Source organism: Podarcis cretensis (genome assembly GCF_951804945.1).
Source record: "Podarcis cretensis genome assembly, chromosome: 6".
Lineage (NCBI taxonomy): Eukaryota > Metazoa > Chordata > Lepidosauria > Squamata > Lacertidae > Podarcis > Podarcis cretensis.
Genome location: NC_137175.1, coordinates 7,021,633 through 7,045,390, shown reverse-complemented (window position 1 = coordinate 7,045,390; position 23,758 = coordinate 7,021,633). Strand labels below are relative to the sequence as shown.

At 47.6% G+C, this 23,758-nt stretch overlaps 1 protein-coding gene across 3 annotated transcripts in view; it reads left to right on the top strand.

Moving 5' to 3' along the window:
• RGS19 (regulator of G protein signaling 19) overlaps positions 1-23,758 on the top strand; it is a 58,715-nt gene that overhangs the window by 17,886 nt on the left and 17,071 nt on the right. The window contains exons 1-2 of one of the 3 annotated variants that reach the window (XM_079980006.1): positions 6,177-6,328; positions 22,732-22,878. In XM_079980006.1, coding sequence (XP_079836132.1) covers positions 22,849-22,878 — 30 coding nt within the window. In that variant the 5' untranslated portion in view covers positions 6,177-6,328; positions 22,732-22,848. Of the gene's footprint in view, positions 1-6,176; positions 6,329-10,950; positions 11,361-22,731; positions 22,879-23,758 lie in introns of those variants that run through there. The other 2 variants (XM_079980008.1, XM_079980007.1) reach the window with 2 other exon arrangements.

The following is a 23,758-nucleotide window of genomic DNA, read 5'->3' as shown; positions in this document are numbered from 1 at the left end:
GATTCAGGGAATGTGGAGCTATGATCTGGCTCAGGGATGTGGGAAAGATTTTGCCTTATGCCAGCTCTGTAACTTGCACCGGTTAACCTGCATTCTGCACCTGCTGAACCCAGCACACGCTGGAAAGGCAGCCCTGCTTTGAGCGGCATTTTTATTTCCATAATTGCGTCCTTAAAGACAGTTCCAAACTGGGGAAAGAGCGCGGCTTAAAAGGCTTGTTGAAAAGGAATTTCCTCCGCATGCGCTAAGAAGGCAACCGAGGCGGCCCTTGTTTTAATATTCCAGAGGATGGTAATCTGCACATTACCTGTGCAAATGTCACTGCTGCTTCCTGTAGTAAACATTCGTCGTAACAGATTTCTGCATGCATTTCTTCTTCGCTTGGCTGGCCCACCCACTGCTTCGAAAGGAAACTGGACCACGATTCTCCTGCCGTGTTTCTTTTCCTAAACCTTCCTAACCTAGAGCAGTGGTTCCCAAATCGCTTTTTGCGCCTTTGGTTCCTTAAACTCCTTCCCTGCGCCCTCTAACCTATAAATAGGTAAAGGGTAAAGGGACCCCTGACCATTAGGTCCAGTTGTGGCCGGCTCTGGGGTTGTGGCGCTCATCTCGCTTTATTGGCCGAGGGAGCCGGCGTACAGCTTCCGGGTCATGTGGCCAGCTGGCGAACCAGAGCAGTGCACAGAAATGCCGTTTACCTTCCCACCGGAGCGGTACCTATTTATCTACTTGCACTTTGAGGTGCTTTCGAACTGCTAGGTTGGCAGGAGCAGGGACCGAGCAACGGGAGCTCACCCTGTCACAGGGATTTGAACCACCAACCTTCTGATTGGCAAGTTCTAGGCTCTGGTTTAACCCACAGCGCCACCCGCGTCCCTTACCCTATAAATAAAGGTAAAGGTAAAGGTACCCCTGCCCGTACGGGCCAGTCTTGACAGACTCTGGGGTTGTGCGCCCATCTCACTTAAGAGGCCAGGGGCCAGCGCTGTCCGGAGACACTTCCGGGTCACGTGGCCAGCGTGACATCGCTGCTCTGGCGAGCCAGAGCCACACACGGAAACGCCGTTTACCTTCCCGCTGGACCCTATAAATAGCTTTATTCAAAATAGTGGTTTGCACTGCCCACTCAGGAAGATAATGGCACAGTGAAATTCAAAGCAGGAGCAATTAATTGCACATTTATTTCAAATCCAATTAAAGCTATTTAGTTTAATGAATTTGGCAAAACGGATGCTTTTGATGCTGTGATACCAGCTTTTCGAAGGGGCGAAGTGATCTGGAGCTTCTGGGAATTTGTTCAGAAGCTGAATGCTCTTGGGCACTCTTAACAGACAACAATAAGATCCACCTTGGCAGCCACAGGGGTGGTTTCAAAGAGATCTTTCAAAGAGCGGACACGGAGCAATGGTTCCAAACTACAAGAAAAAAGATTCCACCTAAACATTAGGAAGAACTTCCTGACAGTAAGAGCTGTTGGACAGTGGAATTTGCTGCCAAGGAGTGTGGTGGAGTCTCCTTCTTTGGAGGTCTTTAAGCAGAGGCTTGACAAGCATATGTCAGGAGTGCTCTGATGGTGTTTCCTGCTTGGCAGGGGGGTTGGACTCGATGGCCCTTGTGGTCTCTTCCAACTCTATGATTCTATGATTCTTTTCTCCACAATTGACCCATTTCTGACACCCGCCTTTTCCCCCTGTGGGGCTGGGCTTCTCTCATGTGGCGGTGACTCTCAGATCAGGATGTGAATAAGTGAGTTCTGCTTCAAGGTCTCAGCAGTGCAACGGTCAGTGAGGAACTGGGCGGTCAGTCAATTGGTCAGTTGGCCACTTCTGCCTCTGTAGAGCAGCTTGATGCATCAACATACAGTGGTGCCTCGCAAGACGAAAAGAATCCGTTCTGCGAGTCTCTTCGTCTAGCGGTTTTTTCGTCCTGCAAAGCAAGCCCATTGACGGCTTAGCGGCTTAGCGCTATTAGCGGATAAGCGGCTTAGCGGCTTAGAAAGGGGGGGGGGAGGAAAAAAACCCCGCAGGAACTCGCAAGACATTTTCGTCTTGCGAAGCAAGCCCATAGGAAATTCATTTTGCGAAGCACCTCCAAAACAGAAAACTCTTTCGTCTAGCGAGTTTTCCGTCTTGCGAGGCATTCGTCTTGCGGGGCACCACTGTAACTGGATCGCCTTTCTGTGAACACCTGGGAGAAGAGATGAGCTTAATACTGTCTTGTTGGAAGCACATTCCATAGGGCAGGTGCTACCACACCAAAGGCCCAGAGCAGGCATAGACAAACTCCGGCCCTCCAGATGTTTGGGACTACAATTCCCAGCATCCACTGGTCCTGTCAGCTAGGGATGATGGAAATTGTAGTCCCAAACATCTGGAGGGCCAGAGTTTGCCTATGCCTGCTCAAGTGCATACAGCTCTACTAAAAGCAACTCTCCGGAGGGAATGAAGTGACCAGGCTCGGGTATACATGGTTAGGAATCCCTGGAGATATCTTTACACAGGTAAAGATAAAGGACCCCTGACAATTAAGTCCAGTCGCAAACAAATCTAGGGTTGCGGTGCTCATTTCGCTTTTCTGGCCGAGGGAGCCGACGTTTGTCCGCAGTTTTTCCGGGTCATGTGGCCAGCATGACTAAGCCGCTTCTGGCGAAACCAGAGCAGCGCACGGAAACGCCGTTTACCTTCCCGCCGGAGCGGTACCTATTTATCTATTTGCACTTTGACATGCTTTCGAACTGCTAGATTGGCAGGAGCTGGGACCGAACAACTGGAGCTCACCCCATTGCGGGGATTCGAACTGCGACCTTCCGATCGGCAAGCCCAAGGCTCAGTGGTTTACACCACAGCACCACCCGCGTCCCTAAGGACGCAGCTACACAGCTGCAAAAAAAGGTTTAAATGTGTTGTAAAGTGCAATATACAAATGTGATATTGTCGCGGTTCGACACTAGATGGCAACTAGATGGCAAAAATGCGGTTCGACACTAGATGGCAACAGTGAGCTATGCAAAATTCAATGTATTTTTCAAAACTTTTTTTTTTAAAAAAAAATGCATTTTCGCAGCGTTTTTAATATGTGTGTAGATTCCACCCTAGTCCCACATTGTCCAGGGTTGTCGTAGCTCCTGCCCAGAGAAATATCATGCATGGAGCTGTCTGCAGAACCCAAGTTGGGATATATACCCCTGCTGATGGCAGTATGCAGTGCATGGGAATGGTATGGATTTAAACTGGATTTCAAAGGGGCTTTGGAGACAGCAAAGAAGCCACATAGAAGTTGTGATTTGGAAAGAAGAGAATCAGCGTAGCACCAGTGGAGAAGGGGGGCAGATGGGGGAAGCGGCGAGGCAGTCCCATGACTCCTTGCCAGGGACCAGCAGGGAGAGTAAGGTTCCTCTGCTGTCTACACCCTCCTTGCGCAGAAGGCTTCTGCGCAGGGAGAGTAGGCGGAGACTAGGCGTCAAAGAGCTTCTTTGCTGGAAGAAGTTCAAGAAACGCCCACTGACGGATTCTGCCAGCGATTGAGACAGCCACGGGCGAGTGGCTGTCCGGACAGAAAAGGTTCACTCAGGCAACCCAGCCAGGTGTTCCACCGGTTTATGCATGAGCAACCCCTAGAACCATTACACCACCCATTCATAATGGCCCAAACCTGTAAGAGCTCGAATCTTTAGCTAGTGGAAAACATATTCTGCACAGCATTGGCCCATATTTTCTGTGTTTTGTTGGAATGTTGTGGGGGCTGTGTAACCTTGATCCTATGCAGAAGTGAGTGGGCCCGGTGGGGCTTACATGAAAGAACCTGTTCACAGAATTGCCCTGAAACTGTGTGGGATTGAGGTTAAAATCAACAACACATTTATAGAAAACTATTTGGTGCTACTTTCTTTTGTTTAAGTACCCTTGCTGTGACATTTGGCTACGTTGAAATTATTCTTAATTTTATTTATGAATCCCTTCCTTTGAAGCATCTCAAGGCAATTGTCGCAATACCATCCAAACCAAACCACATACATTGCATGTATTAAAAAAATATATAGTTTGAGCAATTAACATATATGAAAAGACTTCAGAAAGCAGTTTCATATACAGTGGTGCCCCGCAAGACGAATGCCTCGCAAGACGGAAAACCCGCTAGACGAAAGGGTTTTCCGTTTTGGAGGTGCTTCGCAAATCGAATTTCCTATGGGCTTGCTTCGCAAGACGAAAATGTCTTGCGAGTTCCTGCGGGGTTTTTTCCTCCCCCCCCCCTTTTTTCTAAGCTGCTTATCCGCTAAGCCGCTAAAAGCCGCTAAGCCGCTAATAGCGTTAATCCTCTAAGCCGTCAATGGGCTTGCTTCGCAAGACGAAAAACCGCTAGACGAAGAGAATTGCGGAACGGATTCTTTTCGTCTTGCGAGGCACCACTGTACATTCAGATAACAGCTGGGACATACATAGTGCTTAGTTCATAGCGTTGGAGATTGTCATTCCCATTCAGAAAAATGAAATCTTGTGCAAGATGGTGAGTGGTATAATGTAGGCTTGCATTTAGCTACTAGCCTGGTAACCACTGGCAGGCATGCCATGCAGGTGGATGAAAGCCTTCTGGGGGAAAGGGAACTAGACACCTGGAAGCAGACTACTCAAACCTTCATTGGAAGAGAGTTCTAGAGTTTGGGGGCTGCCCAGGAGAAGACACCTTTCCCCACAGAAGCTAAGCCAGACTTTTTGTTGGATGGAGTCTGTAGGTCAGGCATGTCCAAAGTCCGTTTCGGGGGCCTAATCTGGCTCAACAACTTTGGGGTAAAATCCTAAAAAGTTCAACAACTTCAATCCTAAGAAAAGGTCAGAGGTCAACAACCTTGGTTGGCCCCCACGGCCCTTCACCTCTTCAAATCCAGCCCTCTTTGAAAAAAGTTTGGACACCGCTGCTGTAGGTGAACCTCCCCAAGAAGGTTTCAAGAGCTGGAAGGGAGGGCAGGTTCGTAATGGGACTACAGATAATTAGGACCCAAGTTGTTTTAGGATTTAGAGATCAGACAGAGCAGGGATGTCCAACCAGTAGATCGCAATCTACTGGTAGATCACCGGGGTGCTTCAGGTAGATCGTGGGACAATAGGAAGTAATCACTGAGAAACAGCTTTGCCCCCCCCCAAGCTAAACAACCCTTGGCAAATCTCCCCCCGTTTAGTTGCCACCTTTGATAGATCACTGTCAGTTTTTGCATATTGGGAGTAGATCACAGTCTCTTGGGGGTTGGACGGGTCTGGACATAGGCAAGGGATGTTTTGCATGCAGAAGGTGTCTGGATCATTTCCAGGTAGGACTGGAAATGTCCCCTCCTTGAAAAACTGGAGAGATGCTACTAGCCTGTGTCAGCAATGCTGAGCCATCTGGGCCAGTGGTCCGACTCTATAAGCAGACCCCTGTTTTCCTGTGTTCACATCACTTGGCAAGCCATTTGTCTCATTCTGAACCAGCTACAAGTTCCAGACATTTCGCCCCAAAGGCAGGCTCCGCATAGAATGTCTCTCAGTCGGCCAATCTGGAAGTTGCATGGTCTGAATGAGAACAGCCTGGTCTCTGTCTTCCTGTGGCACTCAAAACAGGCATGGCAGACAACGCTGATAAAATGCCATAAGCTGCCACCTGGGATTCCAAGAGCTCAGCCACATTGCTTAGGCCAGCAGATCCAGATCTTTTGCAACGTATTTTTTTAACCAGCTTTGGCGATTAGGTTAAAGCACCTCCATAATTGCAAAAAAAAAATGCTTATTTTTGCAGTATTTTAAAACCAGTTGGTGATTAGATGGATGCACCTCCATATTTGCAAAAAAATAAATAAAATGCTTATTTTTTGCCATATTTTTGCTGAAGAGTTTTGCGGCGCAGCAAGAGAACGTAACACGGAACGCCCTCTCTCTCTCTCTCTCTCTCTCTCTCTCTCTCTCTTGTTCCATACCCCGTCGTTCTGTGCCCCCTCCACACTCTTTCTCGTTTTCTCAACCACTTCCTCTCTTCATTCTCTGTGCGGCCACCAGCTTTTCCTGTCTCTAGGAAGCCTTCACAAGAGATGGCCGGGGTTTTCCCAAAAAAGGGCTTTAGCGTTGCATTTAGATTATGCCATTTCCTTTGCCACTCCCTTTCCTGTGAAGTAACAAGACATTCACTTCCCCTCTCCTCCTTTTTTTTCTTTTTGTTCTATCACCCCTCGAGTCTATCTATCTGCCTTTTTTTTTCCCTTCCTTTTTTGCAAAATGTGTTGTGCCGTGCCCTGCAAGTAGACATCAGTCTGCTTGGAGAGACCTCAAGATGGCTAGATGGAATCCTGCCAGCCACGGAACAGGTAAGGGAACCTGTACTAACCTGGAACCCTTTTCCCATGCTCTCACGGTTGTCTTCTTCTGACTTTGGGCAAGATAGCCTTTCGCAATGGGGTGGTGTCTCTGCAACTGCCCAGTCCCAGCAGTTTTTGCAAACAGTTGTCCACAGTGTTTGGGCTTTTTTTGGTTTTTAACCACCTGCCCACAACTTTATGTGTCTGTTGCCAGAGGGGGGAAAGAACCAGCTTTTCCCCCACCTGTTTGCAAAAGCTTCCTTGCAGGGAGGCAGTTCTTACGAACTGTGGGCAAATAAATGTCTACCTGTCTGCCTCATTTAAGGGCCTGCCTGTCAAAGCCATATTCTAAAAACTTCAGTGCTATGCTGTAGTTCAATCCAGAATAATTTCCCTTAATACACATTTGTATTGTCTTCATAACTAGGGAAATTTCTGCTTACTCAGAAGCTTGGCGTTTCGGGAATATTTGTGCTCAGAGCTGGAAAAAATATTTCATATCCTATTTTACGCTGGTGTGACCCGTCCTTGTCTCAGTGCTTTCTGCTCGTTCTCTTCCATTTTCCTCTTCATATCCTCCCCACCTCTTTTTCCTCCCATGCCTTTGTTCCTCTCACTTTACCAGACTTCTTTTTAGCTGCTTCTGCCACCTCCGTTTCTCTCCCCCCACCCCGGCCACCAACCTCCTCTTTCAGGGATCATAAATGCATAGATGTTTAAGTGGATTATCATATTGATGCTTCAGTTCACGCTTATGCGCCGCATCTTGGTCGGCGCATAGAAATAAGCCCTCTTTGAAGCGCCGCGCTCGTGCCGCCGTCGCTCCTAGGAAGACAAAATCGTGTGGGCGCCTCTTCTGCGTGGGAAGCTGTTTGCACGAAGCGGTTCCTGTGCGTGGTTTTACTGCAAACCTTGCTCTTTTTGCAGGGGGGCTGTGGCCAAAGATGGCGCTCGAGGCATTTGGGTGTCATTTCACCACAATGCATTCCTTGGGTGCAATGGCAACCACCCAGTTTGCCATCTCCTTCCTCTATGTTGGCACTGAGGTCACCCTCAGCCGTCTCCCAGCAGCCGTTGTGGGTGAACTGGGAGACACCCAGTTATGGCACGTTTTCCCCAGGAGCTACCGTATTTTTTGCTCTGTAAGACTCACTTTTTCCCTCCTAAAAAGTATGGGGAAATGTGTGTGCGTCTTATGGAGCGAGTGCAGGCTGCGCAGCTATCCCAGAAGTCAGAACAGCAAGAGGGATTGCTGCTTTCGCTGCGCAGCGATCCCTCTTGCTGTTCTGGCTTCTGAGATTCAGATTTTTTTTTCTTGTTTTCCTTCTCCAAAAACTAGGTTGGTCTGGTGCGTCTTATAGAGCGAGTATTTTCTGAACCCCCCACATTGCCCTCTTTCCAGTAACTGGCAACTCTCCCCCCTGCCCATTTCTGTTTTCTAAGCCCATAAACGTCTCCCAGAACATATTAATCCGCTGCTGCTTTTATCCGTTTTATTTAAATATTCATACGACGTTTCACATTTAAGGATTTCTGCTCCAGATTATTTTCATTTCATTTCTCCGTTCACATTAACTCTATTTCAAGATGGGGTAGTGGCAGAACACATCGTACTGTCAGGTTACAATTGTATTTTATTTTATTTTCTGACCAGAATTTGGCTACATAACTTCAACGTCCAAGTAGTTTGTTTGTTTTATTATTATTATTACTCTGTATTTTGTGTTTCTGCATTGTGATTTTATGTTGTAACTGCCCTGAGAATCGCAGGTATAGGGCGGTATACAAATTAAAAAATAATAATAGTTTGTGAGTTTCCTGAATCTATTTTATTCTAATTGTCCCTCTAGCTTAATAGTATATCAAAGGCAGTAAGCGAGTTTCCTTTCCGCTTAGTCATCATTTTGTGTTGTGATGTAGGGGCTTCCTTTTCATTGCCTGCTTTTATTTTATTTTTATTTTAAGAAGACCCAAGGTGGTTACAGGATCTGACAGGAGTTGCCATCCTGGTGGAATGATTCGTACCCACATATCAAAATTTCCCCTAAAATCCCACCATGCGCTGCCGCCCCCCGCTCCCAAATCTACTCCAAGTGGGAAGTTTTAAATGCTTGTGTTTTATTGTGTGTTTTAATATTTTGTTGGGAGCCACTCAGAGCGGCTGGGGCAACCCAGTCAGATGGGGGTGGCATATTAAATAACAAAATTACTATTATTATTGCTCCCCCCAAAAATTGGGGGGGGGGGAGTCCCCACAGCAGATGGGTGTGTGAAGAGAGCGAGGGGAATTTCCACAGCATGGACAGAAGTCATTCGCAACTTTGTGCCATATACTATAAACCAGTGACGGCCAAACTTGGCCCTCCAGCTGTTTTGGGACTACAACTCCCATCATCCCTAGCTAGCAGGACCAGTGGTCAGGGGTAATGGGAATTGTAGTCCCAAAACAGCTGGAGGGCCAAGTTTGGTGATCACTGCTATAAACACTCCCCCTCCAAAAATCCTAAGAATTATAGTTTGTTCAGGGAAACCCCCTATTCCCCTTTGCAGGACTACAGTTCCCAGAGTCGTTTTATAGTTGACTCCTCTTCAGAAGGGAGTGCAAAAAATGGCGGCCTTCCTGGCCACTCTCAGCACCCTGAACAGACGACATTTCCCAGGATTCTCTGGGGGAAGCCATGATGGTTTAATGTGGCATCATCGTGCTTTGAATATATGGTGTGAATGTGGCCTTTGGGCTGGATTCAAACCCTGTGGTTTTCAGTGTGAGAATTAAGCCTCTGGTTTCCAGGCGGTGAAAATATCCCAAGTAATAGTGGGCAAAGATGCCCAGGAAATTAGATGAAAACTAGGCCCGGTCCTAACGTTAGGCCGGAAGAGGCGGCCTACCTCAGCTGGCAGTTTCTTGTGCGGCCAGGAAAGAATGGCAAAAATTGACAATTAGTTAACCAACATGTATTTTTACCGCAGGTTTGTGGTAGGAGAGGTGAATGCCGTTTGGATATGGCGTCGGCAAAATGCCTTGGGTTGTCTCTGGATGTGAGGCAACTTTACTGGGAACCTTTTTGCCCATTGTGGGGCTCAAACCCACGACCCTGAAATTAAGAATCTCATGCTCTACCGACTGAGCAGTGTGGGCGTTTTTGTATATATATTTTTTTCTTTGCAAATTCATATACTGCTTAATAGTAAAATGCCGAATCAGCGAACAATGTCAAATTCTCTTTTTAAAAATAATAATAATAATAATTAAAAGACACAATAACCTATCACTAGGTCACACTCCAGGGAAAGCTTGTGGAAATAAATTGTAAACATTTTTTTGCATGGCTTTTGGCCGTTCCAGTGGAATGTACTATAGTCTCTGTTCCCATTAGAATTCCAGTTTTTTAAACTTAATTTATGTGGCGTAGGGCTGGCTCCTGGTGACCCCTTTGAACGTCACACTGCCGAATCACCAAGTCACAATTTGGAAACCGGGTGGCAATGACTCTTGAACTGCGCTGTTAAATCTGTTGCGTACGAGTCCAGGTTCCCCAGAACGAAAAGGGGCAGCCGCCCCCTTTTCAAAGCAGAGAGACGGGTCCTTATTTTGTTGTCTTGGGAAATTTCCGCATTTTCAGATTGTTCCTCTTCGCAATTAACACACTCTCTCTCCTTCCTCTTTTTAAAGGGCGTTTTGAGATAAACTGCCCCAGTATTTTAGCTACCCAAAATGAACTTCCTCCTTTGCTCTGCTGCTGGGCAGATCCTCTGCAGATTTTCGTGTGCCCTCGCTAGGCTAGGTCTGCACAGCTTGCAATCTGCAAAGCCACATTCAGCCCACTGAAAGTGGATGGTGGCCTTCAGAAGCCTCCTAGGGAACAGAATTAGGGACCGACTATTTTTTGTAATCGTAATCAAAGAATTATAGAATTGGAAGGAACCTCGAGGGCCCAACCCCCTGCAGTGCAGGAATATCAGCAAGGGCCCTTCTCCTCCCAACTATTGCTATCTCACACTTTCTCCACTCTAAAATCTGGAGATTCTCTGTGCTCCGAAAACCCAAAAAGAATAGCCATGGTGTGTGACCTTTTTCAGATTGCGGCCAATGGGTTTGAACTAAAGGGACCTGTCTGATAACGGAAATAACTTGCTAGCTGGGTATTTCCCCCCATTTGTTTGCTTAAGTTGATCCCGAAGAGACAAGCCGTTACTGCTGAGCTTCAAAAGCAGCTTGTCTTTTCGGCACTAGAAGTTGCTTAAAACCACAGTGCCTTGAATTGCAGCCCCAAATACTGGTTGAGCAATGCTGTAAGTTTCAGAGATGGTGTGATTAATCACATTGAAGGGTCTCCCTCGTACTTTTGTTTGTTTGTGGCCACTAATAAATCACTTCTGGGATTACCACTTGGTCAGCAGGACTGGGCGAAACTATTCTGACTAGGCTGCTGCCAGTCAGAATAAACCATCCTTCCTCAACCTCTGGTGTTTTGTACTGCAGATCCAAACTAACCAGGTGTTTTAGACTACAAGCACCAGATGTGCTGGCTGGGAGCTGTAATCCAAAATATCTGGAGGGCACAAGGTTGGGGAAGGCTGGAATAAACTGTATTGGGGGGCAAGATGGGCTAATTGACCTGGGATAAAGCACCAGCTTTGTCTATTTCCATGTTCATGCGGAGCCTCCTTCCTTTGGGATTTCCACTGAAAGCATCTGTCAGTGCATGTTTATTAGGCGTAAGATATCCCAGCAGCTGGGAAGGAAGATTAGCCACCAAAAGAGATCAGCGGGGAGAAGCCCTCGCCAACAGACAGCTCCCTCCTCCAGCAAAGAGCTGCTGTGCTTGCTGAGTACGAGTCCGGGGCAGCTTCCTCCTGCTGTGAGCACTGGGGAAGTCAAGGGGCAAGGGAGCCCTGAAGCCTTTCCAGCCTTCCTTCTATGCTGGTAGAGGCAGCATGTGGCCAGGAGTCCTGTGTGTTCAACACAAGCGGATCCAAATTCCTTGCATGCTCAAGCACTGTATCTTGCAGCCTTGCGGCCTGGCTCTCGGAGTTTAGCGTGAGTTACGATATTCTTGGTGTATGTGCATGAATGTAGATGCTGTGGTTGTATCGAACAAAGCCCTCCCATTTGCTCCAGGACTTAACATTTGTGCAAGGCAACGTCCCCTCTCCTTCCCATGTTGCCCCCAGATCCTGGGGGTGGGGGCAGAGCAGAAGGGGAAGTTCTGCTGCACAAGCAGAAGTCCTTTTTGCAAACAGGATTACTTTGTTCAATCCATTATTTGTTTCTTATTTGTACCTCGGGTTAAGAACTTAATTCGTTCTGGAGGTCTGTTCTTAACCTGAGGTACCACTTTAGCTAATGGGGCCACCACCACCGCGTGATTTCTGTTCTCATCCTGAAGCAAAGTTATTAACCCGAGGTACTATTTCTGGATTAGCGGAGTGTGTAACCTGAAGCGTCTGTAATCTGAAGCGTCTGTAACCCGAGGTAGCACTGTATTGAATATTTAGAGTTGAGATTAAATAAATTCCTATGTGTATTTTTTTAAAACAACACTCAACTGAAAGCAATGCAGTGAACCTGGCTAGCTTCTTTCACCTCTGTTTGCATTCTGGGAAAGGAGATTGTGCAAATGCTCGTGCGAGCCTCATCTGACCAACGAAGCCCAGAGTTGCATAGAGAGGCTGCTGAATGACAGGAAGGAGTTGCCCAAATGGTGAAACCAGATGCTCATCAACAAATGTAGAGTTCCCAATCCTGCGTTTGCCTCTAAAGGTGAAGGAAGTGGAATCGTTTTGTGTTGTGTGTGCTTAACCCTTCCCCGGCAGCAACTTTCCCCATTTCCCTGGGAAACATGGTCTTGGAGCTCAGCTAGAATGAGGACCAGTTTCAGAAGACCAGAAATGACCGAGGGAATAGTTAATTCCCTGGCCTTCCTGCACACACATATTGGTTCTTCCCTGCAAGTGACCAGCCCCTTTTTCCCCTCTCTTCAAAGGCAAACACGGGATTAGTAGCCCTGCTCCCATGTTTTATGATGAATCGCTAGTTCTGGCCCCAAGTTAGGGATGGGTGTTTTTTATGCACACTATGCATTTTTTTGTACACATTGCTTGTGTGGAGAACTGCATTGCCATATTCAGAGAAGTGCACATTTCAAAGGGATGCCTGTGTTTTGGTTCACACATTGGACAGTGCAGAATAGGTAGATTCGCCTTTCAGTGCAAACTGAATCAGATTCTCTACTTCAAATGCACTTTAGAAATTTTGAGTAGGCAGGGCCAGTCTTGTTTTGCAGCAGGACACATGCTGCTTTTCCAACCAAAGCAGCAGCAGCAGCAGCAGCATGCATCACTTCTCCAACCGAGGAGGCTCCCTCCTTCCTAGTTTCTACCTTTCCACATCGCTCTGTACACTCCATCTTCCCCAATGCCTTCTGCTTCCAGAATGGGTTGGGTAAAGACTTGTGGGGAAGATGGGTGGATGAAGGCTCATGATGGATAGCTCACTCAGTAGAGCACGAGACTCTTAATCTCAGGGCCGTGGGTTCAAGCCCCACGTTGGGCAAAAGATTCCTGCATTACAGGAAGGTGGACTATAGATGACCCTTGTGGTCCCTTCCAACTCTACAATTCTATGAATTACGGAAGGTTGCTTATGTCTGCACTCCTTAACTCTGCAACACTTTCTAGGGCCCCCTAGAAAGACGTCCGTCTTTCCAGACATTTATTTTTGGGAAGAAGCTGTCATTCAAGCCACGGGGCACATGCTCAGCATCCAGAAGGCCCTCTGTTCTGTTTCCCCCCTCCCCACCCTGCAATCTTCACTGAACAGAGTCAGAAGTGGCCGATCAGAGAAGAGCACTGAGTGAGCCCCTAGAACACTTGCGGCGGAGGAGATCAGAAAGCGTATTTTATTTCTGCCTCGGCTGCTGGCCCAGTGATGGAGAGGCAGGCAGGCAAGCAGTATTAGGTCTCCCTCCCTGTCACGGTCCCAGGACGTCCATCTCCTCTCCAAGCCTGCAATAAATTCTCCCCGCCTGGGCCACTGGCTGCCCATCGATTGGAAAAACCCAGGCCTGGAGAATGAATGACTCTTAAGGGTCATTCTTGCATTTTACGCTTCAGTTCAGGGGTCAGCAAACTTTTTCAGCAGGGGGGCGGTCCACTGTCCCTCAGACTTGGTGGAGGGCCAGACTATTTTTGGGGGGGGCGGGTGAACGAATTCCTATGCCCCACAAATAACCCAGAGATGCATTTTAAATAAAAGGACACATTCTACTCATGTAAAAACATGCTGATTCCTGGACCATCCACAGGCCGGATTTAGAAGGCGATTGGGCTGGATCCGGCCCCCAGGCCTTAGTTTGCTTAGCCATGCTTTAGTTCAGCCGGGTTGCACCACTACACTAAAGCATTGTTGCTGCCATTTTTTTTGTCCAGTGTGTACTTTTTGTACACACCGTTCTCTCTTTACCCCCTTTATTTTTCTGTGTTCTGCAGCCCATCTGAGTTTCATCCCCCCCCCCCACTTTGGGGGGGTTGGTGTTTAAATGCTTGGCAGAAAATGGAACTTAAATCTCTGCTGGAGGGGCACACTTTTCAATCACATAGAAACTCTTGAGTTTAGGACAGTGGTGTTCAAACTTTTTTCAATGAGGGTCGGATTTGATGAAGTGAAGGGCCGTGGGGTCCGACCAAAGGGCCAGATTAGGCCCCCAAAACAGACTTTGGACATGAGAATGAGAAAGCCATGTTTATTACAGGAAATGCATGTGGGTTGGGAAAGTTCCCTAAGGTGGAGTCAGCTTGAGCTATGCATCTCTTCAGGAGAGACACACAAATTATGTCTCATCTCCCAAGGTAGGAATGAAAAAGGAGGTGGTAGGAAATGAGGTTAGCAACCCAGGAGTATATCGGTCAGTCTTGCACCTGCAGGAAGGTCAACACAGGTTAGGCCAGGAAGTACAAGCAGGTTCCTCTCTCGCATGCAGACGCATCAGCCTCCAATGCAGTTTCAACACTTCCTCCATGCAACAGGTTTCTGCGATGCCATTGCGCAATCCTCCCCATCTCCCCTTTTTTTCTCCCTCCAGCCTCCTCTCCCTGTCTTTCTCTCTCAACTCCATTTCCTCCCCCTTGTGTCTTATCCTTGCATCTTCCTGCCTCGGACAGCCAAAGGCACAAAGGGCTTTCACTCCCTTGGCAAACTCTCACACAGGAGAGAATCTCAGGTGGCCTCTTGCCGGTTGCAACAGGCTGGGAAAGCTGTTGGCAAGTCAGAAGGTGCAGAGACATCGTTCAGGGCTTTCTCTTCCCCTCTTTGATTTCTCGCAGGGCAACACAAGCGCAGGAAATAAGGTTTCACGTAGAAGCCGCAAGCTGCGTCGGCAGAGCCCGTACGCAGCGTGACACTAGCTACAAGCTGGGAATGGCTGTTCCAGAGCGTTGTTCCATTTTCCAGGGCTGGAAAAATCCCAGAAAACCCTGTTGCATCCTGGCAAGGGTTTCCTTGCAGTTGTAACTGGAATGGGCATCGTCGGAATAGAAATGGCAAGATATTCTCTGTAAAGGCTCCTATAGCTGTCTTCGGTGCATTGAGGTTCTTTATTCCACAGCTGTTCCAGGGAGATGATCCCAGACTTTTACAGCTCTGCTAGTTTTTATTTTATTTTTTTTTAAAATCCCAATTGGATTTCTAATTGCCGTCATCTGTTTCTTCTGGCTAACCCCCCCCCCCCCCCATTTTCTCCCAGCTCACATCCTTGTGCTTGCTGAATTGGCCTGGTTTCCGGCTTCTCGCTGTGTGGTGTTAATACATTCTGTGAGGCAAGCACCTGGGATTCATAGGAGCATGTGTCTGGTTTTGATATTAACGTAGCCGCAGAGGGAATCCACAGAGTTTGTCGTCAGCTTGGCAGATGTTAACAGAATTGCATAACAGGATTCCAAGCTAAGCCTTTTTATCCTAACATTTGGTGGCACGGGTATTTTTTCCCCTTCATTTATTCTGCATTGAAGTTTTCTCATCCAGCTGAGAGTCGTTCCCTTAAACAGCCCTGTTCTCAGAAGCCGATGCCATGAATAGATAAGGTTTACCATAAGGTGGGGTCCAAGCGGAAGCGTGTCTTGTTTTTGCCAACAGCCGTTTTGCATTCGTCATTGTAGTTTTATCGAGCACCTTTCAGTGCTTTGGCAATGTTATTACCTCATGCGACAGCCCTGCGAGGCGGGGTCAGTATCGTTGACCCATAGTGCAAATTTGGTGAAAAAGACATTTGTCTGATGCCCTGAGCTGCAGGGCCGGGGTGCCTAGAGGAGATGTTTGGTGAGGATACAACAATTTTTTGATGGGGTGGTGGTGGAATTCATAGGTATAAACTGAACACCTTAGCCACCAATCATGGGAGCAGTGGAAAAGTTCTTGATACTGCTTTGGGTAACAGTTTATGGAATAAGGAGAGCATTAACACAAAAGCATGTGCTGTCTTTTTAAAAAAGAAAACTTTGGTCATTTATATCACTTTTAAGCAATACTTTATATACAATGGAAAAAGACATGCATATTCCAAATACAATGTTGAAAACAGCATTTTTCATAACAATCCAAACACTAAGCTAATACCATGTACATGAATTCAAGAAGGACCACCCTTTTGTCTGTTGCAGTTTATTTATCAATATGCTATAGAAATAAGAAATGAGTTTTGTTCCCCCCTCCCATTCTATACAGTGATTGAATCTTCTTGCATTTTTCATATTTATAGTAATTCTAGAACTTGCATGATTTACACTATAATTGCTTAAAGTTTCACATCGATGAATTAAAGAAAAGAATATGCTTCTTCTGTATTAAAATTAGCATGGCCTAAGAAGTGATCATCCCTATTTTATTTATTTCTTTGTAAATCTAAAACCAGTTTTATCAGCATGTGCTGTCTTTGATGCAGTTTCAGCCCTTGATGCCACCCTGGGCAGGAAGTTACAACTTTAATAAATCAATAACTTTCAAAAGACAAGGGGAACATCCTGCAGGTGGTGCAAAATGACAAGAGTGGCTCGATTTTAATAAATGTCAACAGGGGGATTTGGAATTTCTTGGCAAAGGTTTGGTGGGGAGGGAGATGGAATGATAGAATTGTAGAGTTGGAAGGGACCCCCGGGGGTGACCCAATACAACCCTCTGCAGTGCAGGAACTGCAGCTCAGGAACCCCTGGCAGATGGCCACCAAACCTCTGCTTGAAAACCTCCAAGGAAGGAGAGTCCAGCACCTTCCAAGGTGCTGGCAAGGCCTGGGCAGAACCTTCAAATATTTGAAGGTGGCGATTGACTTCTGTGCCGAGGTTACTGGCAGGATGTTGAGGAAGGAGCAGAACACCAGGCATGTCCCGTGTTTGATGCCCCCAGCCTGTGCTGCATTGTGTAAGTAAGAGAGTCTAGACTCAGCTTTGGAGTTTCTGTGTCGCGGTGGCTCTGGCTGCTTTAAGATGGTTTGCATGAAAGGGAGAGGCAGTGGCAAGAAGGCTAGCATTGAAACTGAAGGAAAGCGGTTCATTTCTCTCTCCCGGTCCCATGTGCAAATGCAGTAGAGCTGGGAAATGCTCCACAGCCAGCTGTTCATACCAGGGCCATGGCTCAGTGGCAGGACAGGTCCCTGTCTCTTAAAATCTCAAATAGAGTGCCTAGTCACATACCTCCACATGTGGTGGGAGTATCCCAAAATCCAACTATTCTGGACAACAGTCATATGAGAAATATGTAAAATAGCGAGCAAGTATTAGAAATCACCCCAGAAATGGCCCTACTAAACATCTTCCAAGACAACAATGCCCACTTACACCACAAAGAACTCATAACCCACCTACTTTCAGCAGCCAGAAACATCATAACCAGACACTGGAGAGACCTGTCAACAGTAAGCATGGACCAATGGTACCAAACAGTATGGGAAACAGCCTTGCTAGAAAAATTAACCAATAAATTGAAACTGACACGGGGACAAATAGAAGAAGACGCCTTCACCCCGGTATGGCTCCCCTTTATCACATACACAGCCCAACAAGACAATGACAAAAATCCACCAACAGCATACAAATCAATCTGGCTAACCTGATCCAAAACACCCACCCACCCCACTCACACACGAAAACAAAGACCACCACAGCCAACCACAAATGAACAGCCACACCCTTGGCCAACCCCAACCTCTCTCACTACCTAAGGAACACAAGCGAACAGCAGAGAACCTGCACAAGCAACGCTGACACAAAACCCCACATATATTAAGTAAAATAGAAACATCACCCCCCAACCTAACTCATCTTTCCCCCCCTCCACCTTTTCCCCCCTATTCTTCCTAATGTCTCAACAAATGAAACCAATTTGTAAAAAGAAAAAAATGTGTTACGTGGGGAAAAAATACGAGAGAGAGACATTGCACATACCTTTGTAAATCAAGAAAATCTTTAATAAAAATACATTGGGGGGGAAATAGAGTGCCTAGTGTATCCAGCTCGTAAGGTATTGGCTAGCAGGTGCCCAAGTGAAATGCTGGGGGAGATTTTGGTCAGGGTATCAAAGAATGGTAGAGTTGGAAGGGACCCCGAGGGTCATCTAGTCCAACCCCCTGCAATCCAGGAAACACAGCTGAGGAATCCCTGGCAGATGGCCATTCAACCTCTGCTTAAAAACTTCTGGTGAAAGTGAGTCCATCACCTTCAGAGGTAGGTAAGACTGAGCTAGAGGGACTAAGACAATGAAAGGTCTGGAAACCAAGCCTTATGAGGAACAGTTGAGGGAGCTGAGAGGAGATAGAATCATAGAATCCTAGAGTTGGAAGAGACCACAAGGGCCATCGAGTCCAACCCCCTGCCAAGCAGGAAACACCATCAGAGCACTCCTGACATATGGTTGTCAAGCCTCTGCTTAAAGACCTCCAAAGAAGGAGACTCCACCACACTCCTTGGCAGCAAATTCCACTGTCGAACAGCTCTTACTGTCAGGAAGTTCTTCCTAATGTTTAGGTGGAATCTTCTTTCTTGTAGTTTGGATCCATTGCTCCGTGTCTGCTTCTCTGGAGCAGCAGAAAACAACCTTTCTCTGTCTTCAGATATCTCAAGGCCTGCCCCATGGAAGATGGAGCAAGCTGGTTTTCTCCTGCTCCAGAGGCTAGGATTCAAACCAAGGGCTTCAAGTTACAAGAAAGGAGATTCTGATTAAACGACAGGAAGAGATTTCTGACAGTGGAACAATCTTCCTCGGGACGTGGTGGACCTTGGAGGTTTTTTAAACAGAGGTTGTTGGCCATGGGTGCTTTAGCTGAGATTGCAGGGGGTTGGACTAGATGACCCTCGGGGTCCCTTCCAACTCTTCGATTCTATGATTTTATGACCATTTAGGGCTTGGGCGAGGAATCTGTGACCTTCCAGAGGTTGCTGGATTCCATCTCCTGTCATCCCTAACCATAATGGCCATTCTGGCGGCAGCTGAATAGAGATGGAGTCTAGCCACATCTTGAGTGCTGCACGGTCCCCATTCCCAGCGCTACATCCAGTTTGGAGAACCTCTGGCCCTCCAGGTTCTGCTGGACTCTAGCTCCCACCATCCCCAGCCAGCATGGCCAATGGTCAGATATTATGGGAGTTGTAGCCTTGTAGCCCAGGTACATCTGGAGGACCATAGATCTCTCCTCCCCCCCCCCCCCCCGATTCAGGGCTTTTCTGTACGTAGCTTGACTTGCCAGGGCATACACACTTCACAGGAAGCTTCATTGCAGGGGGTTGGACTAGATGATCTTTGGAGGTCCTTTCCAACTGCACAATTATATGTTTCCTCTAAATCGGACAACTGGTGGACAAACCCATGTTTCCAGACAAACCTGTTTCTTTCCCACATTGCATTTTTGGACCCGTGCTCAAAAACTTTAGGCATATTTATAAAATATCTCATGCATGAAATGCTCAGCAACTGTGGAGCCTCCATCTGTCAGTATCGCAGGGACAGGAAGGGAGTTAAAGGGACCAACATTGACCCCAGCCTCTTTGGTGGCCGACTGATTCGTCTTGTCTTGTCTTGTGTGGTGTGCAGCTGCAGCGAGCCACTTGGAAGTTTTCATTCTTTATCTTTTTTTAATTGGCCATCTCAGGGGCTGGCTTGCCCAGCTGCTGACACGGTTCCTAGTCCCACACACATTCTGCTCCGGCATGCACAATCCAGCAATTGCGCCACTCTCTGTGGCGCAAGGTCATGCGGCAAAGTTGCAGCAGAGGGCGTCGGATGTGCAAACGGCCCATGGAGCTGCTCGGGTTGCGCGATCGGTGCTTAGGCCCACAGATTTGTGCTCCTGGGAAGGAGGCAGCTGAAATGGCTAGCGAAACATCCCGTCCCAAGTAGTTTTTTGCAATGAATAGTAAAGGTAAAGGTAAAGGTACCCCTGCCCGTAGGGGCCAGTCTTGACAGACTCTGGGGTTGTGCGCCCATCTCACTTAAGAGGCCAGGGGCCAGCGCTGTCCAGAGACACTTCCGGGTCACGTGGCCAGCGTGACATCGCTGCTCTAGCCAGAGCCAGAGCCGCACACGGAAACGCTGTTTACCTTCCCGCTGGTAAGCGGTCCCTATTTATCTACTTGCACCCGGAGGTGCTTTTGAACTGCTAGGTTGGCAGGCGCTGGGACCGAGCAGCGGGAGCGCACCCCGCCGCAGGGATTCGAACCGCCGACCTTTCGATCGGCAAGTCCTAGGCGCTGAGGCTTTAACCCACAGCGCCACCTGCGTCCCTTTGCAATGAATAGTGAGAGCTAAATTTGTAGGAACCTGATTCTGTTATGTAGGGTTTGTGACTTCTCCAAATACCTTCGTGATTATTATTCCAGTTCTGTGTTGGTCTGAATCACAACACTGCTGCTCTTGTTGGGTGCTTAACACCTCTAGAACTTCATGCACCCATTTCTTCATTTTTTAGCAAACATCTACACCACCCTAACCTACCTTCCAAGGTTGCTGTGAGGATGCTCTGGTATACCGTAAACTCCATTGGAATGGCTTCTGTTAAAATGCTTCATATCTGAGGCTTTAAGAAGCATCTCTCTGTGATGACTTCCACACCTGCAGGTCAACGGTTATTTGACGATGAAGAATGTTTGCAGGGGAAAGAGTCCCCTTCCATTGCTGTAAGGCTGTCACACTTTTCAGGTTGTACCAGTGTTACACATGAAGGGCCTGCGAGCATTTACCTATTTCTATTAGTGTATGGAAGTGAGAGCTGGACTATAAAGAAGGCTGATCGCCGAAGAATTGATGCTTTTGAATTATGGTGTTGGAGGAGACTCTTGAGAGTCCCATGGACTGCAAGAAGATCAAACCTCTCCATTCTGAAGGAAATCAGCCCTGAGTGCTCACTGGAAGGACAGATCGTGAAGCTGAGGCTCCAATACTTTGGCCGCCTCATGAGAAGACCCTGATGTTGGGAAAGATGGAGGGCACAAGGAGAAGGGGAGGACAGAGGACGAGATGGTTGGACAGTGTTCTCGAAGCTACCAACATAAGTTTGACCAAATTGCAGGAGGCAGTGGAAGACAGAAGTGCCTGGCGTGCTCTGGTCCATGGGGTCACGAAGTGTTCGACACGACTAAATGACTAAACAACAACATTAGTGCAATGTGCTTTATCATGGGTCTGCCATCAGGTTTTGAGCTTCCCCACTTATGGAGCAGAGGACACGGATGTGGCTTTATTTCTTTTTGCGCATAGGCAGGCATGGGAAACTTGTGTACTGAGTTGGCCAACAGCCTTGGCCAACCGCAGTTGCCTTGCCGGGTTCCTGCCTCCAAGTGGCCAAGGCTGGGGAGAGGCAAGTCGCAGGTTTGATCTCTCCAGGCAAAGCTAGCAAGGACCCTTGTCTGATACCCTGGAGAGCCTCTGCCACTCGGTTTACATCATGCAGAGCTGGGTGGGCCAATGGTATGTCTCCGTGTAAGGTAACTTGCTACATTCCTAAGTTCCTCTGCAGAGAATCAGCCACTGAAATGTCCCGCCTCCCTTTCTTCCAGGAAAGACATGGAGTGTGCCAAGCCAGTCATGGCGCCCTCCTTCCAACCTAAAATGTGGGGTGGGGGACCACCACACTCACATGTCCACACTACTGTAGGACTAAGACTTGGAGGCAAGCTCATCAAGTTCGCCAGAGGATAGAAGAACACTGTCCATGGTGAATATGGTAAGCCAGGGATCATGGAGGCACCTGTGGCCTTCCAGGTGTGGTTAGATTAGAACTCCTGTCCGCCCCAACCAGCTTGGCCAAAAGTCAGTTTGGTGTTGGAGTCCAACAACATCTGGAGGTGCCACAGGTTCCATGCCTCTGTGACGAAATACAGGTGCCTTCTCTGGTAAAAAGGTAAAGGGACCCCTGACCATTAGGTCCAGTCGTGACCGACTCTGGGGTTGCGGCGCTTTATTGGCCGAGGGAGCCGGCGTACAGCTTCTCATATTTGTGATATGACACATAAGCAGAATGTAATAATAATACTGTGTTGTGTACATTCTTTCCCACCAGTTCAGCTAAGGAGACTTATACAGTGGTGCCTCGTTCCGCAAGTTTTTTCTTCTTGCGAGTTTTTCGTCTTGCGAAGCACGGTTTCCCATAGGAATGCATTGAAAATCTATCAATGCGTTCCTATGGAGACCGTCCGTCCCCGGACCTGTTTAAAGCAAGGGGCGGCGGGGAGAAGATTGCTTCCCCTCTGTCCCCGGAGATTGCGGGGCTGGCAACGGGGAGAAGCGATCTTCTCCCCGCCGCCCCTTGCTTCAAAAGAGGTCCGGGGACAGCGGGGAAGATGCGCTGCGCTTTCCCACTATCCCCGGAGCTTGAAGGGCAAGCTTCGTTTTGCGAAGCAAGCCCATAGGGAGATGTGTCTTGCGAAGCGGCTAAAAAAACGAAAAACTCCTTCGTCTAGCGAGTTTTTCGTCTTCCGAGGCATTCGTCTTGCGGGGCACCACTGTATACATGAGCAGACATAGTAGGCGTGTGTCATTTACGGATTAGGAAGTAGATTGGGAATTGGAAGCATATCCAAGTGAGGTTGTAGTTTAGCAGTGTGACTTTGAATAGCATGTTCATTCCAGTGAGCATCCGAATCCATGTTATTGCACACTAGACAACATGTTAGCACCTTTTCTTTTTCTCTCTTCTCTTCTTTACATGTGATGAGCAGGATCATCAGTCTCTTTGCTTCAGAGGTTCAGTGTGTGTGTGTGTGTGTGTGTGTGTGTTGTGGTTTTAAAATTAAAAAACCCCAGGCATTAGAGATAAGTTGAGATACTAAAAAACGATAATATGCTACTTCCTTTTCTGGTATGCAAGGTTCAACTCAGCAAAGAAACTGCATTGTGATGACACTGATGGGGTGTTGCCTTTCTCTTCCGACAGGTGCCATCCCATAAACCGCAGGGGCCCTAGGAAGGGCAAGTGTCAACGGGACGTGTGGCCAGCCCTTGGCCAGAAAAAACAGCCACGGTGGGCCAGAACGGCAGAGCAGAACTGCCCATGCCAGCAGTTTATGAAGTGGGGAAGCAGGTGAGCTGCTGGTTTTGTCTTACAGGAAGGTCAGGCTTGGGGTTAATCTGACAACCTTGGGAAGGGCTGCCCTTCTAGAGGTTTCTTTCACCCCTTCGTTGCATCGAAAGGGGGTGAAAAATATTCAAGAGTGAGACATCGCTTCCTGAATTGGTCACACAGTCTCGGGTGACATCAGAACACAATCAAATCTGATTGGCTATGTAGCACCTTGATGTCATAACTTGATTTGAGTGGGAGCATTCATGCCACTGACTCGGTTTTGGGGGAAATGTTTAGCATGTTGCCACGTGACGTCATTATTCAGCTAGTACTCCAGAATAGTATAACCAGGGGGAGCGTTTTCTTCTTCCATTTAAAAAAATCTGACTTTTGTGAAAGAACAGGAATGGATGCTCAGTATTTTTTATGGCATGTGTACAAGTATTGTCCCACTTCCTGTGAAGAGTGGGGGTTGGGGTTGGTGGATGTGGTTTCGAAGGCATGTGTTTCCTACCACTTTCCCTCTGAGCTGTGAGTTTGTGGCTCCATTCAGAGGAGAGATGCTGTAGATCAAGCTTTGGGTCCTGAGTCAGAGTGCTGCCCGTGACAGCAAACATTAGCAGCAGACAACATTTCATCACAATAGCCAGGCAAACACATAGTTCCTCTTCTAATCTCCTGTGCTCCCACAAGATTAGAATTCCGTAATACTCGGCACTGAATAAAATTTTGAAAAGCCGCAGAAGGGCTGTCGCCACGTGCATGTTAAAAACTCTTGGCTTCTGCTGACTGAAGGAACACAAAGGCACCTAAGGGATGTGATGTGACTACAGCCACAGATTTATTTATTTTCTCCAATTTGGGCACAACCCGTCATTACCGTAGAAAGGAAAACCCT